At 27.1% G+C, this 20,739-nt stretch overlaps 2 protein-coding genes across 5 annotated transcripts in view; one reads left to right on the top strand and one right to left on the bottom strand.

The window, feature by feature from the left end:
• The window catches only part of LOC105843114 (putative uncharacterized protein DDB_G0267716), a 72,274-nt gene extending 58,159 nt beyond the window's left edge, over positions 1 to 14,115 (bottom strand). Inside the window, exons 1-2 of one of the 3 annotated variants that reach the window (XM_065814589.1) lie at positions 13,976 to 14,115; positions 2,830 to 2,853 (exon numbers count right to left, since the gene is read on the bottom strand). In XM_065814589.1, coding sequence (XP_065670661.1) covers positions 2,830 to 2,853; positions 13,976 to 14,000 — 49 coding nt within the window. In that variant the 5' untranslated portion in view covers positions 14,001 to 14,115. Of the gene's footprint in view, positions 1 to 2,829; positions 2,854 to 6,380; positions 6,611 to 13,975 lie in introns of those variants that run through there. The other 2 variants (XM_065814587.1, XM_065814588.1) reach the window with 2 other exon arrangements.
• A 3,220-nt stretch (positions 14,116 to 17,335) lies between these two features.
• The window catches only part of LOC101235895 (uncharacterized), a 5,636-nt gene continuing 2,232 nt past the window's right edge, over positions 17,336 to 20,739 (top strand). Inside the window, exon 1 of one of the 2 annotated variants that reach the window (XM_065814585.1) lies at positions 17,336 to 17,484. Coding sequence is in view for 1 of the 2 variants with exons in the window: in XM_065814584.1 (XP_065670656.1) it covers positions 20,355 to 20,450 (96 nt within the window). In the remaining variant the exon portion in view is untranslated. Of the gene's footprint in view, positions 17,485 to 20,246; positions 20,451 to 20,739 lie in introns of those variants that run through there. The other variant, XM_065814584.1, reaches the window with a different exon arrangement.

Here is a 20,739-nt window from a genome sequence, read left to right as displayed (position 1 = left end):
ATTACATCATTTAACTGAATTTCTCCCTTCATGCTATAAAAACTTTTGTTATTCCAGTTTTTTTTCCTTACACATCAAAAAACTCTTATAACTCTTACCCATCTTTATGTTTTCCTTTTTTTATACAGCCTACAACTTTTTGATTCTTCAGTAAACTGTTTCTTAGTATTTTAAATTATTCTCTATTTTAAAGTAACTCATAATTTGATAGTTGTTGCTTGCAATCTTTTTGGAAATAAATTAGAGTTTAAAAATATATAAATATATGGCAGTATTTAATAAATAGTAAATATAAGTATAAATTTATAATATATAAAGATTATAAATTTTTTTCTAGCTCCAACTATCAACCCCTGCTAAATCTTATAATTTTGCCAGGGCCAAGTTGGCAAAAAGTCTCATTTTTAGCCAGGGCCCCAGTCATTTCTTACTTCTTACCCCAGTTAATGATTACATTGTTAATTTATTTGGTACACTAGTAAAAAGTTTTAGGCTTTTCTGAATAATTTCAATAGTTTTATTTAAATAAAAACTTCTGGAATTAAAAATTCTTTAATATTTTGTGTAGCAAAAGCATCATCATAACTACTGCAACTTAGAGATCACCAATACTTTGCTGACTAAGTAGAAAATTATAAAAACCTTACACAAAAAAAATTAACAATTAAAATTATCATAAAAAATTTAATTTAAGAAGCATTTATTTGATAGGTTAGAAAGTGATTTACTCTCTTGATATGATATTAGCTCTCTTAATATGATGACATCTTTTGAATTGTTCTGAACAATTCAAAAGATGTCATCCACTACTAAGTTCATGCCTATAGGTAATCCTCAGGGTTCAACTCTGGGTCCCCTTCTTTTTCTTATCTATATAAATGATTTAAACACAAACGTTAAGTACTCAAAAATGTATAATTTTGCTTATGGCACCAACCTCCTGATAGTAGATAAATCTTTATAAAAGCTATATAAATATCTAAATTATGATCTGGCATCACTGGTTAAATAATTGCGATCAAACAAAACATCTTTAAATGTCAAAAAAATTTAGTTCTATTTAAACCTCAAGGCAAAATTACTAAAAAACTTAATTTTAGTATTAGTGATCAAAAACTAAATATTGTTGATAAAATAAAAAAATCATCATATTATTGGATGAAATCTTTTGTTCATTCAACAAATTAAATCCATACTAAACAAACTAATTCGCGCAAATGGAATGCTTACCAAAATAAGGCATTTTGTGAATTATGAAACCCTTGTAAATATTTAGCATGCTATTTTTAATTTCCATTTATGCTATGGTTGTCAGGTATGGAGACAAAGTTTATCTATTTATTAAAAAAAAACATATAAATCTCCAGAATAAATGATTAGGAATAATTCACTTTCAACACTAAACAGTTTTAGTTCTGAAATACAATATAATCTTTCTGAAATTTTAGAGCTTGGCAAACTTATCTACTTATTAAATTGTGTACTTGTATGGGACATTATCTACAATAATATGACCAGCTACTTCACTAGCTATTTTAAATTCACAAATAATATTCATAGTTAAAAACTTAGGTCTGTATCTTAATGTAGTCTCTTAATGTAGGTACGTGGACTGATTTTTTTAGATTGAGCATATCCTAGAATGTTATATATCATTAGAAAGCCCTTCAGTACAGTATTTTAAAGATGAAAAAATTATTAAAAACGAACAATTTAAAAAAAAGTTATGACGTTTTTAGTAGCAAATTTTCGATATATGGATTTATTGAAGAAACTGGTTCCAAAAAATTTTTTTTTTCCACTAAAATTGTTATAACTTTGTCAAATCTTATCCAAATGCCTATACCTTGGTATCAAAAGATAGATGTAAGAGTAGGCTATAAGTTCACATAACTCTATAGATAAAAGGGGTGTTTAGAGGGCCAGAGGGGGTACCGGAAAACCATCATAACTTTAAAAAAATACAAGTTTTTCACACGAAAGAGTGTTTTTCTGAAAAATATGTTATCTTTATACATAAAAAGTTAATCTGATTTGCTTCCATTCCATTCCCAAATATTAGTGGTCTATTTTAGATTAAAGGGTGGATGTCTTTGTTACGTTTAAACACCCTCGTAGTGAAATGTTACATTTTGATAAATATTTTAACCTAAAAAACATTGATTATATTTTGTGTTAAAAAGTTTAAATTACATTTTCTTATTTTACATCATATATAAGTGGTGTATAAATTGACATTAGAGGTGGGACATGTGCCACGCCCAACGGCCGCACCCAACGACCCCCCCTCCCCTCCCAGTCTTATCCAACTTAAAAAAAAAATTTGAAAGATATTCGAAAAAAGGTTTTAAATTGAGTTTATTGAAAAAGAGAAAAAAGTATTCGAAATTATTTTACTAGAGGAGGGGCGTGTGCCACGCCCAATGACCCCCCCCTTTCTTATTCAAACTTGAAAAAAATGTCAATGAAAATTAAAAAAAAATTTTTTAATTGTGTTTATTTGAAAAGGGAGAAATAACTTTACAAATCTCACCACATTACACTAAACAAAGAAATAATATATAATAATTTATTAGAAATTAATAACATTATAAATAATGTAAAAAAATAAACTATTATTTCAACATCAATAATGCAAATATAATTTTTAGGAACTGTAAACATAAGGTAAACTAATTTAAAATCAAATAACTATTAACAAAGTCAACAGTTTAAACAAACTAAAACAAGAATATTAAATAAGTATGCAAAATACTCTTCACATTTATTGACATTTGAAATATTCTATATTCTAAAATCATTAACATATACAAACTGATACAAACTTACCAGTGATAGGCTGTGTAGATTCAACTAAAAATAACAAAAAAATTGTACACAAAATAATTTGAAATTGTCAACAGTAAGTTACAAATTTAACAATCGTCAAAGCTGTTCTGCTTTAAAATGTAATATAAAACAATTTAATATAAAACAATTTTATATAAAATTTAATATAAAACAATTAATTGTGAAAGTGATAGACTGAATAAATAATATGAACAACGTATTAATCAATGATAGCTTAAAAAATGTTAATGAGAGTAAAAACTCCACTGCACTTTGAGGGATAACACAATACTAATGCATTAAATAATGTATATAAATAGAAACATAAATTCAATAATCATTCAGAAACATTTCTAAATCATAAATTTACAAGCAGAAGGTTGTGCACATGGAACTAAACATTTTATAAAAATTTGTAATTGATAAGAAAGGTGTGTACATGTTTGCAAATAATAGTTTTTAAACTTACTAGTCATAGTAGTCGCTGAAGATGTAACTAATGATTTCAAAGTTGTAATTAAAAATAAATACTGTAACTGCCAAGATATGCATAAACATATTAAAAAGTAAAAATTTGTAAACATACCACTTATAGTAGATGTAGAAAGAGCTGAGGTTAAAAAATACTTAAAAAAAATTTATATTTCAGTTGTCGAAAATATATACACATATTAAAAAGTAATAATTGGTAAACTTACGATTCGTTGAAGACAAAGATGTAATTAAAATTCAAAATTTGTAATAAAAAATAAATATTGCAAATAATGACTTTGAAATTAGTAATCTTTAAAATCTATTCACAGATTAAAAAGTTTTAGCAAATTCTATAATCATTAACATATACAAACTGATACAAACTTACCAGCGATATGCTGTGTAGATTCGATTAAAAGTAACAAAAATAGTTGTACACAAAATAATTTGAAATTATTAACAGTAAGTTACAAATGTAACAATTGTCAAAGCTTAAGGTGCAACAACTATACTAATGAAATGAAAATAAGCAATGAAAATATAACTATTAAAATATAAAGATAATATATTTATAAGCAACAAGATAACATTAGGAATAGTTATAAATTTATGTAAACAATAAACACAGATAAAGATACTATACAATAAGTAAAAAACTTTAACTTAAGTTTTTTAAGTGTTTCTATATAAAAAAGATATTATAAATGTTTACTATTTATGTTTACATTATGTTTACATTATATTACATGTTACATATAATTATACATTATATTACATAATCACTTACTATTTATGTTTACATTATTTTACTATTTTACTATACTACTATATGGTTTACTATTTATGTTTACATTATGTTTACATTATATTACATGTTACATATAATTATACATTATATTACATAAATCAAGAATACATTATATTACATGTTACATATAAATGTTTACTATTTATGTTTACATTATGTTTACATTATATTACAAATGTTTACATTAACTCATTGTATACTATTTTCTCTTTGTGATTATGTTAATGTTTTTTTAATGAATAAACCCAAAATTTATGTAATTTATACTAATGAAATCTCAAAAAATCAACAAAAAGCCAGGTAGGATCTACTAAAAAAGAAATAAATATTAGACATGCTTATATAATGATTTAAACAATAACCCAAAGATAAAGAAGTATATAATCCAAAAATAATAAAAGACAATAATAATGATATCTTTTGTTATATTTTAAAAACACGAAGAAGTTTTTTGTTAAGATTAAACTAATGAAGTATGAAATATTTTTATTAATATGTGATATCTTAATAAAATTGTCAACTGGTACTAACTATTAACAATCAATTCAATAGTTTAATAGGCTATTATAAACCACATATAAATAAGTATACTACATACTTCATTAATTTAATCTTAACAAAAAACTTCTTAGTGTTTTTAAAATATTAAATGTTAGTGTTTTAAAATATTAAAACTGTTGCAATTGAATACCAACAGTTTTAATCTGAAACATTAATCTTTTTTTTATATGTTACATAAAGAACTTTTTACATTAATCATTATATTTTGGATTTGAAAATAGTTATTAATACTATTATCATGAATAAAAAAAATTGAACTTACTATCTGTTAGTGCATCTAAAACAGTTTTATTAAGCTTGTTCATATTAAATTAAATCTAATAATATAAATTAAAATAATTTAAAATAAGATTTTTATTTGAATCGCCCCCTTATCCGGATTTCGGTCCCACCCGGATTTCGCTTAGCAAAAAATAAACAAACAGAAAAACTGAAATTTGGTACCTAAAGTCCAACACTAATTAGACTAATTGCTTATAATTATTTTTCGTTGAAATTTGGCATGTTTATAGAAAATGCATGAAGCAAACTATTTTAATAATAAAAAAAGCGGACTCTACATTTCTTCGACCACAAATCCAAGTGACAACATCAACCAAATTTTCATGCAAAATTCTCAGCAAAATACTCCATAAAAAAGTATGGTAGCGATACACAATATTTATATAAAAATCAAGCCAAACCTTTCTTCTTTACAAAAGTCGTCAAGGTTTATATATGTTTCTAAAAAGAACCACATCAAAAAACCGTTTGCCTAAGGCTACCTGAAAAAAGTGGTATACTTGGTATAACACTAATTAAACTAATTGCTTATCATTATTTTTCGTTGAAATTTGGCATGTGCATAGAAAATGCATGAAGCAAACTATTTTAATAATAAAATAGGCGGACTCTACATTTCTTCGACCACAAATTTATGAGAGAACATCAACCTAATATTCAGGAGCAAAATATCCCATTAAAAAGTTAGTAACCATGCATAAAAATATTTAAAAGATCAAGATTAGCTTTTCTTCTTTCCAAAAAGTATCTATGTGTATATGTGTTTCTAAAAAGAAACTTCACAAAACTACGTCTGTCTCATGCTGTCTAAAAAAGAGTTAAAAAAACGAGAACCAAAATTTTAGCATAAAAATCGGTTCCGTAAATCGCGATTTCCACGTACCTACTTAATGTCATTAAAATTAACACAGAAGTATGGCATTAGATCAATGAATTCACTGTTGGAACTCTATTCCTAAAACTAAAAAAAAAAATTCTCCAAAATGAAAAATAGAAATGCCTTTATAACCTATGTAAAAAATATTAGTCTCAATAAAAATAATTAAAGAACTATCATTTATGCAATTGTCCCCTTTCAGTTATTCTATATAACTAAATTTTTATTAAATATATAATATATGAGTATAAAACTCATAAAATAAAAATATATATAAAAAAAATATATATATATTCATTTAGTCTCAATCAAATACTCTTATTTTCATCCACATAAACTTTACAGCCACATAATTTATGTCTTAAAAATTTATTTCTTAAAAATTTATGCAATTTTTTAAACATTAACTCACAGCCACATTAACTTTACAGTTTATGTCATAAACTGTAAAGTTTATGTGGCTATAAGTTTATGTACAAAAAATTCCATAAATTTTTAAGATAGATAGAAAGATAAAAAAAAGTTATATAACTTTGATAAAATTTTTACCTCTAGAATACTGCATTCAAAGACTTCCCTTTGATATCAAATATTTTAAACATTTCAAAATTTCATGTCAATTACCTAATATTATATAAGGTAAATGACATGAAATTTCTAAATTAGTAAAGTATATTATTAATATACTGGGTTATATTTTTCAATGAGCTTTCTTTTAAATGATATTGAAAACATGTTTATAAATTCTTAAACTATTTTATTATTGAAATATTTGAAAACTAAAGACTAAAATTTGGCGCAATTTAATAGTTCCGCAAAATACATTACGAGAATTAAAGTTTGAAAACATTGAACAACAATTGCAACTGCAATGTTTTCTCATTTATAATTCTGTTGATAATGAGATTTATCGCATAAAAAGATATAACTTATGGTTCATTAATACAATAATAATAGAAAATTTCAGTTTATTTTCATAGTTTTTACATTTTTGAAAAAATTAAAGTTTTATCTCGGTTTCGTACGAGGTACTGCCCCCCTCCCCCAGTTGCTATGGGCAACTGGGGGGAAGGGGCAGCAGGGGCATTACCGCGTAATAATTTTTCAAATAAATAATTTTGAAAAAATTGACTGATAAAATTACTGATAAAAAAAAAAAAAAAGGTCCGTAAAACTATTTCGGGGCCCCTTAATCCAGCACCGCCCCCAATATAATTTTTGTTCCTGCGGGCCTGCCAAGTGTGTGGTAAAATAGGAAAACTTCATTTTTGCGTCATTCACAAATGTTGGAGTTTCTATGAAGTGGGGTTTATAGGGACAGGAGCAATATAGAGTAAGTACATTGATTGATTTATTTTGCCATTTACATTGATTTATTTAACCAACTATATAACAAGCTTTTAGTTAAGCGTGCACTCTTGATGGTTTGCGTGGGTGTAAACAGCAGCTTAAATCGGGATTTTCTCCAATAAATTTGCATTTTCAAGCGAGAAAACTGATTTTGTTGTCTTACTTGACGTATGTAGTGCTTTGTATATTTATTGCGCAACTTATGGTATTGTGGTCTATTAACGCCCTGCTAATTCCCATATGGAGACCATATACCAAAGTCCGTGGAAAGCAGGTTCAGCTCTTTACAAAGCATCATTATCCACCTCGACGGACTTAGAGTAAATGAATTTTGTGAAGAACAAAAGTTAAGTAAAAACACGAACTCGTGTTAGAAAGATAGCTCACTAAAGAGCATAATAAACCGCTAAAACGGACCAAACGCCCGTTTAAGCGGTTTATGATGCTCTTTAGTTACGTACTCACGTAAGTGAGTTTAAGGAGAACGAAAAATTATAGAGTGAAAGTAAGAAGATGTTGAGTTAGAAAGATAGCATAAAGTAAGCGAACAGATAATTGCACTGGATATTAGAATGTGTAATTCATATTATTAATTAGCTGCAACATGTTAATGTATTTGTATTGCAACTTTTTTTTTTTTTTTTTTTTTTAAACATCTTCGCTTCCAACAAGGCTGCAAGCAGCCACTAATTAAAGTTGGAAGTTACTGTAAGAGAAAAGATGAAGATTGTAGAGCAAGATAACGATTGACGGACGACTTAAAAAATTGCAAATTATATGAATCAGGAAAGCAAGATGAAGGAAGCGAATTCCAAAGAGCTGATGTTCGAGGAAAAAAACTAGACGAATAAGCGTTTTTGGAGCACTTAGGAACAGTCACAGAAAAAGGATGACACTTAATTGAATGACGAGTAACACGAGAATGAATTTTAGTAGATGGCACAAGAGACGCTAGCTCTTTAGAGCAGTGTCCATTATAGTATTTGTAGAAAAGAGAAAGAGAAGCAACATTACGACGATGTGATAACGGTTGAAGGTTGGCTGCAAGAGCAGGTCCAACTATGTTTACAATGCGTTTTTGAACCCTGTCTAAAAGAGAAAGGGCATCATTAGAAGATCCGCCCCAGATATGGCAACAGTATTCCATACAAGGCCGGATTTGAGATTTATAGAGATAGAGAATAGAATCCAGAGTAAGAAAGTGGCGAGCTCGATAAAGAGATGCAACCTTAGCAGATGCTAATTTTGCAACCGATTTGATATATGGTTTCCAAGAAAGATTGGAAGTAAGAGTTAATCCTAGAAGACGAAGAGTAGGTGACTCATCGAGTACATCACCGTTCATAAATATAGGAAGATCTAAATTATTGCGATAACGATTGGCTGAAAAAAATTGAGTTTTATCTGAATTAAAGTTCACCAGCCACTGTGAGCCCCATGCTGTAGCGGAAGTGAGATCCTTTTCAAGCTCAAATGCCCCCTCCAAGCAATCAGAGGGTGTTGGTTTCTTATCACGACAAGAATAAATGGTAGTATCATCAGCAAACAATGCCACCTTAGATGTGAGAATATCTGGAAGATCGTTAATGTAAATTAAAAAGAGTATAGGGCCAAGGATAGAACCTTGAGGAGCCCCTGAAGTTACAGAATAAGAAGAAGAGTGTTGTCCATCGAGGACAACTTTTATGCTACGATTGAAAAGGAAGGATTCAATGATCTTGAAGATGTTGCCGGATACACCATAAGAAGAAAGCTTATGGAGAAGACCAGCATGCCAAACTTTATCAAACGCTTTTGAAATGTCAAGAGCGATGGCCTTAACCTCTCCACCTTCATCTAATGCACGATAAAACCTGTCAGTTATTACTGTTAGCAAATCAGCTGTAGAACGAGAAGATCGAAATCCATATTGATGGTCAGAAAGTAAGTTATTAGATTCAAGATGAGAAATTAAGTGTTTGTTAATTAAAGATTCAAAAACCTTGCTTATGATAGGAAGAAGACTTATGGGACGGTAGTTAGATGAATCGGATCGCTCTCCAGAATTTTTGAAGATAGGGATAACAGATGCGGCTTTCCAGCAGGCTGGAAAACAAGACTCTGATAAGCACTTGTTGAATAGTTTTGAGAGTATAGACGACAGCTCCGGAGAACACTTCTGCAAGACAATAACAGGTATGTTGTCTGGGCCACAAGCTGTAGAAGAGTCTAAGTAGGAAATCACTTTAGATACAGATGCTGGAGTGATATGAATGTCAAGCAATGGATCAACCTGTTTGTTGGCAATATCAGGTAGAACGCAATTAGTGGAATCAAGAGATGATATTGATGAAAAGTTTTTAGCAAACAGTTCGGCTTTGTCTTTAGGTGAGGTGACAAAGTCTGAACCATACAAGAGAGGTGGAATTATAGATTTGCCCTTATTATTGATATTATTAAAGATTCTCCAGAAGTCACGAGAGCCTAATTTTTGAGATGAGATACGAGATTTCATGACCTGAGAATAGCGGGTTTTGGCGTTAGACAAAACCTTTTTACAGTTGTTTCTAGCAGTAATAAACAGACGTCTGTTTTCTGGAGAATTGTTTTGCTGATAGATATGGAAGTAATGGTTTCGATTGGCAATCGCAGCAGCACAGTGTGAGGAAAACCATGGAGGAGAGTGAGGCTTGACCTGGAATCGTCGAGAGGGAATAAAAGATTCCATGCCAGCCTGAATCCACGAAGTTATGTAAGAAGCACATTTGTCGACAGGAAGTTGAAAGATTTCTACCCAAGGGCCATCACGAAGAAAGTCACGGAAAGAATCCCAGTCAGCTTTACTGTAGTTGAAAGAGGTTCGGTAATAGGGGGATTCAGGTGATGAAGAAGAATGAGATATTAGTTTTAGAGAGATCAAACTGTGATCAGAAGAACCTAAGGGTGAATGCGGAGAAACTGAGCACTGACTAGGATCAGAAACAAGACATAAAGTTGTTTATAATATAGACGTTTTAAATTATTTCAAATATCACAAAAATAACCACAAGATTAAACGTACTACAAAATGATTTGAAGTGCAATAAATTAAAAAAAATATGTTCTAACTTTATATAGAGGAAGTTGGGGCATAACCGCATATGGAGGTACAACCACTTTTTAACATTTCCCTTTGAAAGATGTTATCTAATATGACAAAAAACATACCACGCGTTAGTAAAACAGTTTCCTTAATTTCGCTTATGTCTAAAAGAATGCCTGTTACGTTTCTGAGAAGTTGTGCATAATAATGTTTATTTTGATAAAAATATTATATTTACATCATATTTTTCCAGACCTTTCTTTTGAGTATTAAGCAATATTTGATTTTAGTGTGAAGGATATGTGTTATCAGCGTTATTTCATCAAGTGAAAAACATTTTTGATATTAAAATAACCTAATAAGCAAGCTATTAAACTGTATTCTTTCTAAAAACTGTCCTCAGGGGCAGAACCGCATAGACGCACAGGAGGCAGAACCGCATACTTTTGATATTTATCAAAGTTAGGTAATTACGAATAACAATAATGCATTCATGTAAAAAATTGAATGCGTTCATGTAAAAACTTGAATAGAAATACTATTGTTTTGAGATGTTGGAAATTAGATTTCGTATTTTTTTATTTAATTTTTATAAATGAGTTTTTGTATAAAATATAAAGCTAAGAGTATATCGAATGAGAAAACGCAGACTGTAAATACAAAGAATGCCGGAACAGTATTCAAACGTGCGACAAAATCAGCAAATAATCTGAGCTGTGACGATTGTATAGAAAATGTTCAAGAAAAGTGTACCGCCAACGATTTTTGTGAGGGTGCGGTTGTGTCTCACAATAGGGGCAAAACCTTTTTTTCACTAAGAGTAGTTTTATATATATATATATACACATATATATATATATATATATATATATATATATATATATATATATATATATATATATATATATATATATATATATATATATATATATATATATATATATATATACACACATATATATATATATATATATATATATATATATATATATATATATATATATATATATATATATATATATATATATATATATATATATTATATATACACACACACACACACCTTATACAGAATTTTAAACGCACTTGTTTTTTTAAAAGTTAAGGTAAGTTTCGAGTGGTACAGAGAGAAAACATGAGACAGGGTCCAGGTTTTTCTTTTCTTTTTCTTAGCCGATTTCTAATTAAGAAAAAAACACAACTTTAACTAAAAAAAAACACAAAATCTTTTCCGAAATTAAATAACAAACTCAAGTAATCAAAAGATTACTTAGAAAAAAGTGCAATAAAGTTTAAACGCACCTACAACTTTTTAATCGGTATATATTATCATAAGATATGACCCCCGTTGTTTTTAATACATGCTTGTATTCGCCTTGGCATTGATTCAATTAAGTTTTCCATTATCTTGGTTGGTGTTTCAAGCCACAGTTTGGTTCTTGTTTGAGCATTTTGTGACTAGTTATTTGCTTTTTTGTTAGTTGATAATCCATTCAGCTCCATAAATTTTCGATCGGGTTTAAGTCTGGTGATCATGCTGGCCAAGGCATGAGTCAAATATTACTTTTAAGGAAATAATCAGTGATTGAATGTGCTGCATGGCACGGAGCATTGTCTTGTTGAATAACTATATTATATTAAATTTAAATAAATATATTAACCAGTTTTGATTAGCCTGGAACAAATCGCGACTAGCAATAAGCGCGTTTTTCAAAATGTCGCGATACTCGTACTGGTTTAATCTTCAATCGTATATTTTATGACAGCCAATGCCAAGGCCTGATATACATCCCCATATGCCGACAGAATTTTGAATACGGCTTAGAAGGTGTTGCTTCAAATATTTTTCCGTATTTTTGTGACGAACAAATCTCTTGTTTTTTCTGTTAATAATTTCGAAATTAGATTCATCACTAAAGATAATCATTTTCCATTGTTCCACTGAATAATTTAAACGCTCTTTGCACCATTTTTTTTGTCTTTCGGGATCGGTTCACGTCAACAAAGGCTTTCTTCCACCATGAAACGAATTTAGTTCTTTCTTGCGTAATAACTTATTGTCATTCGACTAACTGTTTTGTCTACCACCGAACTATCGATTTCTGCCCTTAAAGTTGATACTCCAGTTTTTGGGTTACGTCTGCTTAGCGATTAAAGCATGTTTTCATTGCGTGCTGTCAGTTTTTTCGGATGCCTAGTACGAGGTTTATCATTGACACTACCAGTTGATAAATAAATTTTTATTGTTGTACAAACGCTGAATTCTGAAATATTTAGGCGTCTGCCAATTTCTCTATTGCTTATTTTCATTTTATGCATTCCAATGATTTGCCATTTTGTTTTCGACGAAACACTTCCTTTCTCCATGAAAATATGATATTTTGACAAGGTTGGATCAGTAGAAAATTGCTGAATTTTGAATCAAATCTTAGTTGCGGTTTTTATTCAAAATAAAATAAGAATAGGGATCCAAATGAAATATCCTAACGCTAACAAGCTGTTGAGTGATAAAAATGTAAAAAACTTCAATAAAAAATCTCTAAATAAACGAGTGTTATGAGTTTTCTCATCAAGGTGCGTTAAAAAGTTATTTTAAAAAATCGAAAAGAGTTAATTGCTCCGTTAATTTTCTTACCACCCTCCACCTCCTTTACAATATCTATTCAATTTTTTTTCTCTCTAAATTAATAAATTATAGCCTTAGTATAAATAAACATAAAAATACAGAGTACATCTCATCAATTTATTGGGTTATCATTTCTTAAAAGTATTACATACGTTAAGAAACAAGTGCGTTTAAGCTTTCTGTACAAGGTGTATATATATATATATATATATATATATATATATATATATATATATATATATATATATATATATATATATATATATATATATATATATATATATATATATATATATATATAATTAAAAAAATACATATTTTTTATTTTTTATTATTTGAAAAAATATATAAATACAGCTCTGTTTTAACTTAATTTATTTTAATTTACTTTAATTCAATGAGTATTCTCCTGAAGATATATGCAAGCCAAAATACGTATACATATATATGTATATATATATATATATATATATATATATATATATATATATATATATATGTATATATATATATATATATATATATATATGTATATATATATATATATATATATATATATATATATATATATATATATATATATGTATATATATACACACACACACACACACACACACACACACATATATATATATATATATATATGCATTTATTTTATGCAAACTATAATAATTTTATGTATAATAATATTTTAAAGCGCACGCTTCAATCTATTTAATTTAAACGTTTATTAAACGTTGGTTAAAGGTTTACAATATTGATTATTATCAATATATATATATATATATATATATATATATATATATATATATATATATTATATATATATATATATATATATATATATATATATATATATATATATATATATATATATATATATATATATATATATATATATAGTTAGATAGATAACAGTAATTGACAGTAAACTATACTTTGATTTTGATAAATTTAATTGATTATATTATATAACTCAATATTATTTAAACAATATACATGTGTATATGAACTTTCTGTAGTTATTTAATAAAAAAAGTTAAACAAACATGTATAAATAGCGGAAATGTCGCGCAACAATAACTAAATATTATACCACCCCATTACCTGTATTAACTTGTTTTTTAGACATCTAATTACATATGCTACTATGTCTTTTCACAAACTCGTTTTTAATTATGGTTTCTATGTAAATTGACCTGATTTTAGTTTATTTGAAGACATTATAATGACAGCAAATACAAAGCAATTCCATGACTTCTTTTCTATAGAAAACGTTGTGATTTTCTTACCGTTACGAAATGTTCACTCTTTGGTTAATATGTATATATAAGTCTTTGGAATTTAAAGGAACAAAGACTTATATTTAGAACTTTGATGGAAGAAAACATTCCAAGAACAATACAAGAACACACATAGCATTTTCTTTATTTGTTTTTTTTACCTATAATTTATGTAATTCTTGGGTGTTTTAAAGAATATATATATATATATATATATATATATATATATATATATATATATATATATATATATATATATATTTTATATATATATATATATATATATATATATATATATATATATATATATATATATATATATATATATATATATATATATTTAGTAACCTTAAGAAGTTTACACACAATGTAAACTGTGGAGTAATAGACAGAAAAAAATTTCGTAAACTGGTTTTAATACATATAAATTAATACATGTTTTATACACAGTTTTTGTAATTATATTTTACATCCAATGACGATCTAAGCAATATAGATTGAAATATTAAAAAAAGAGAAAAATTGGTTATTACACTGTATTCATGTTTTACACCGTATTGATATTATATCGGTGCATTGTGAAACAACAGTTTTTACAAATTGTGTCGTAATATCTCTAAATGTATTCGTTAAAATAAAATCATACTCATCTTACTAAATCATACATCATACTAAATATACAAAAACATACATGAAATAAAATCATACTCATCATACATACTAAAATTATACATATCTTAAAATTTTAACAATTTTGGAATAAAAAATATTTTCAGAGGTTTCCCAAGATTCACTTAAACATTCTTGGTTAAATGGTACTGGTTGGGTAGAAGCACACTAGTAACCTTGACCACGTTAATCGTCAGTAACATCATTGGAATGCTATTAAGTTGTATCTCCTCCTCTGTTTTACACTTTTATCAGCTTTCTACATCAATCAATCAAAAAAATAAAATGCACACCTTAATAGAATGATATTTAAATGTATTATAAATTTAAAAGAATTTTCTTTTGGGTTTTACCATTAACAAAGAAAAAAAGAGTTTTTCTAAAATCATGTTGCATAGCTGCAAAACTAAAGCTATTTTAGAAAAATATAGTTTTTTGATTCAGCGTCAACCAAAATTGCCCAGAAACAAAGATTACAGCTGCGGCACCAAACATGTGTTGACCCGCGTATTTTCTATTATAAAGTTATTTGGATCAAGGACGTAAAATAAGATAAATATTCTTATTTAAAAAAAAAAATCTTATTTTGCGTATTGGATTAACAGTTTAATAAGAAACTTTTTTTTAACTAAAAATGATATATTGCATACCTAATATATATAATACTTGTGTCAATTGTATCACTAAGACATTTTCAAATAAATTGAAAAAAAAAAACTAAAATCAAAACTAAATTTTAGATCAGAAAAATGAGTATGGGTTTTAAAAAGTAGAAACAAAAAAAATAAAGATAACAACGATGCTCTATTAGAGGTTGTATTTCTTAGAAGTGATTTCTCTTTATCCTACATTATTAGGACGTGGGATAAAGACATGTCACCTCCTCAATGCATTACTTTCACGCGCCAACTCAACATTAAGTTTATATGCAAAACATCAAACATTTGATGCTGATACGTAAAACATCAACTTTGTTGCATCACACTAACCTTATTTTGTAGCATTACATCAAACTTTAGTTTATTGCATCATGCTTTAGTTTGTTGCATCAAGCTTTAGTTTGTTGCATCAAGCTTTAGTTTGTTGCATCAAGCTTTAGTTTGTTGTATCAAGCTTTAGTTTGTTGCATCAAGCTTTAGTTTGTTGCATCAAGCTTTAGTTTGTTGTATCAAGCTTTAGTTTGTGGCATCAAGCTTTTAGTGTTTTAGTTTTTGTTGTATCAAACTTTATTTGTAGCAGTACACTACTCTTGTTACACTTTTTTGTTAAATATAAATATTATACTCGTTCAAGTATGTTAATTTAAATAAATATTTTTTAAATACAAATATAAAACGAGAATAAATATTTTTTCTGTGCTAAAATGAAAATAAACACCAGTTCTAGTGAATAAAAATAAAGTATAGCAAAAACATTTGCTCAAAAATATAATCTTTTTTTTACTAAAAAGTAGATAATAAACTTTTTAATTTAAATATAATTTTAAATAGTTAATCAATTTAAATAGTTCAGTAAAATAAAAATTGACAGGTGTGCACAAGGTTTATATAGAAATATACCTGTAAAACTTTAGTTTACTGAACTATTAAATTTAAATTAAAAAGTTTATTTTCTACATTTTAGTACAAAAAAGATTATAATTTTAAGCAAATGTTTTTGTTATATTTTATTTTCTACTTTTTAGTCTTTACAAAAGATTACGAGATATTAATATTAAACTAAAACTTTTTAAAAAAAAGAAGTATTTTTAAAAGATTTAAAAAAAATACAAACCCACAAGCAGTCTTAGCCAATTTTAAAATTGAAAAGAAAATAAACAAGAAGAAAGTTTTTTATTAAAAAAAAGAATAACAAACCCACAAGCAATATTAGCCAATTTTCAAAATAAAAAAATGCAATTATAAAAGAAAACTATTTTAATTTAAAAAAAATCACAAACCGACAAGCAATATAAGGCTATTTTAAAAATGAATAGATTTGCTGTAAATAAAGTTACTTCATAACAAACCCGAGGGCAATACAGTAGCTAATTTCTATATAAAAGGTCGCATCAAGGACGACAAAAAAAGTTAAAAAAAGAATTATATCAAATGAAAGAAAAGATTATAAAAAAGTGAAGACAAACTTTATTGACTTTTTTTTACCGTTTTTAAACAACAATAAAATAAGAAAATCGTGATAAAAAGTATAGATTGTTTTACTAAAAAGATTATATATAGTTTTTTTTGTAATATATACGTAGTGGTAGTGTTTTTTTTATAATGATAATTCCAACGCCAATGAAGTTCTTTAAAGGGGACAAGCAAACACAATGATACTCACATATGACTCTATAAATCAAAATAAACCATCTCTTAATACCATATGTCACTTCCTTAAAATTTTTTTTCCAAGATTCTGTGGTAGATAAAATTACAATTGGTTTTTCCTTCAGTAATAAATAATTAATTTCACAGCTGTTTTGTTTATGTCACAAAAGAAAAATGTCTTCTATATAAACGCTCATGTTAAAAAAACACGTGGTGTTGTTTTCAAACGAACAAAAAATACGAAATAAAGCTTTCCTTTGAATAAAAAAAGTCTATTTATATAAAAGAAAATTATTTAAGTTAAAATAATCTTACCATAAACTATATTATACAGTAGCTGATAACGAAGAAAAAGGTAAATTCCATTTTTATGTTTGTCAGTGTTTGCCTTCAATTGAAAAGTGTAAGGTTGTAATTACTAAAATTTGTTTGTTTCTTACGTCTGCTAAAAACAAAAAACTTTCATTACAAGAACTCACAGCTGCCCATATTAAGCGTTAAAACTTGCAGTATTGAAAGTTACAATTGTAACCAAAAATATATTTTTTTGATTCACAAATATTTTATTAATCAAGACATAAGTAATATATGTAATATGTGATATTTATGAAATAGGTGCTTAACTTATTTAATGCAAACAAATATAAAACATAATTTTGAAAATAGTTTTATATACGTTACTATACTAATGTTATTTATAAAAGAAATAATTTGAAATCAGTATAATAGAAAACTTTATTTAGTTGTCGTAATATAGAAGTTATATGTGATATAGCACATTTCATCGAAGCCGGGTTTCTGACAGTCTTTTTAAATAGTAACGACAAACTATATAAAAATATACACTTTTGCAAAAGCAATCTTCAAGCTTGATACCAATTTATATTGTCTTAATAATAATTGTTTTTATAACCTTATCTAATCTGATAAATAAATGGTTTACTACACAGCATTGTGGGTAATTTTAATGGTGTAGTACAAAGTTGGATTATCTTTGTCTACATTGAAGCTATTTCTACTAATTGTAAAAATTTAATTTGATCTTTTGTAATTTGCTGGTTGTTTTTTGGTGTGTCTAATTTGCATTAAATACAGGGGCAAGTTGCAGTTAGATTCACAAGACCATCAAAGCGCGAGTCAACATCAAATAAAAGCTACCTTTTATATTTTTAATCAAAAGTTTGATTTGAAAAAACTTTCTTACCTATTCTCTGAGGTCAATTTGGTTGTTTGGACCTCTGAGGTCAATTATCTTGTTTTATAAAGTACAGTTACCTTAATATAATTGCGCGGTAATTGACCCTGGTGGATCAGACAGTTATAAAAATTGCTAGATTAAAATGGCAAGCAACATACTCTGGTATGTAATTTACTATTTATCGATTAGTTCAAAAATTGCCAGAAGTGGTCACAATCATACTGTTGCCACAACTACAGCCGGCCACAATAGTACTTGACCGTAACTAAGTCAAACACTCCGTGTTTGACTTAGTAACGGTCAAGTGCTATCAGGAAAACTGACCCAGGTTTGTCAGAAATTTTTTTTAAATGAGTGACTATTAATGAATTACTAGTAATGACAATCAGATGAACGAATAATTATTTACGTATAGGTAATGGTTCAGTTGTGGCTAATGAGTAGGTAATTGTCCAATGGTGGCTTTTAAAATAAAGATTAAAAAAAACTTTCAATTAAGTTCTCTAATAATAGAACTTTAAAAAAAAAAGAAATTTAAAAAAGAAAGCTACAAATAAATTAATAACTTTTTTAAGTTACACAATCAATTTGCAGGGACGTGGAATTAAATATGAATATTAAAAGAGTATAGCAGATTAAAAAAATCAATGGGCAGTTCAAAGCGCGCGTTTTTACAGTAAATTTTTATAGGAGTAAAGTGAGTACAAAAAAACTGTTAGTGGCACAGGTCTCAAGCTCTGCGCCACAGATCTCAAAACTTGGGCGATGAAACTGCCGTAAGGCGTTGGTTGTTTAGTTTTATTTTACAAACAAAAAGATCTAGTGAAGAGTGAATATATCACGTAAATAGGGATCAAATATATTTTGTAAATGAATCTAAAAAATAATTTTTTTCATTTTACAAAACAGAAATCATCACAGTTGAGGTGCACAGTCAGTTGTCTTATTATTTTATCCAAAATCATTTAATTAAATTATTTAATTTATCAAAAATAAAGTTTTATGAAGTTTTATAATTAACATGACTAATAAACTAATAATAAATTTGTATAAAAAATAATAAATTTGTATAAAAGTATAAAGCACAAATAAACAGTTAAAAATCTTATTAAATTGGTTTATTATTGTTTTTGTTACTATTATCTTTTATATTTTCTTTCTTTCTTTCTTTTTTATACTTAATAGAAATTTAAAGTATTAAATAAATACTATTTAAAAAAATAAAAACTAAATAAAAAATTAATATCTTTTTATCTGGAAAAGATATATATTTCTACCAAATTTAAGTTTTTGTGTTGTTTTACTGTTGTTGTTTGTGTTGTTTAGTTTGTGTTGTTTAGGGATTCTTTGAGTTAACAGCAAAAAACGTTGATAACTTTATAGTAGACGAATATAAGCTTCATTAAAACCAACTATGTATATTTTCCTAATAAAAAAACTTTTTTAAAACGACATAAATTTTTTAAAAGCCATCTACACAATCTTGAATTTTTTAAAACTACCTACATAATCTTGAACTTTTTAAAACCTTTTACATAGTTTTGAATTTTTTGAAACCACCTACATAATCTTGATTTTTTCAGAACCATCTTCATAATCTTGAATTTTATAAAACCATTTACGTAATCATATGCTATTTTACTCAAAAACAATAAAATTTCTGTTTATTTTTAAGCCGTCGAGTATAATCCATGATCATGGAGTGATCTAGGACAGAACAATACAGGAATAACTTTTAATCAGACGTTAATATCAATTAGATGTGCTAAAATCTTCAAAGTACATCGAAGCATTTTTTATGAGAGCAATATTTTGTGCATATACAATTTGTTGTATAATTATTACGCTATCTTAAAGATATTATCATTAGCAATCAGAATCATTTTATTTCCCAAAACATTTTTATAAACAAATCACTCTATAATAACGTTGATTAATTTAGCATACTTATTTGACATAACTATAAACATATAAATGTTTGGAGTTTGTGCTCATGTCTGGAAGTTGGTTATTTCAAACATCAAAAAATGCTGCATCCGCCTTGTCACTCCTTTGCTTTCTCTAATACTTCGGGTTTAATTGCTTGCAGCTTAAATGTCTTAAATTTCTTTTTTTATCTGACCGTAAGTTAAATTTTTACTTTTTACTCCTTGAAATATAACTCCTCAGCTTTACTGTCCAATTTTTGCAAGAAGAAACAAATCTAGCTTATATATTTTTATAGATTTTTTGCAATTCTTGGTCTCCCAGACTCTAACCAGAAAGTTCTTATAGAAATTTGCTTCAGTTTTGGAAGACAGAATACAATTTTTTGATATTTTTACTTGAAATGAAAAAAAAAAAAAAAAAAAAAAATGCAAAATGAAAAAACTCTCTCCTTCAAGTATTCAAAAAATACTTACCCTTCGTAAA

This window comes from Hydra vulgaris, chromosome 12, assembly GCF_038396675.1.
Source record: "Hydra vulgaris chromosome 12, alternate assembly HydraT2T_AEP".
NCBI classification, from domain to species: domain Eukaryota; kingdom Metazoa; phylum Cnidaria; class Hydrozoa; order Anthoathecata; family Hydridae; genus Hydra; species Hydra vulgaris.
This window is presented reverse-complemented; position numbering and strand designations above follow the sequence as displayed.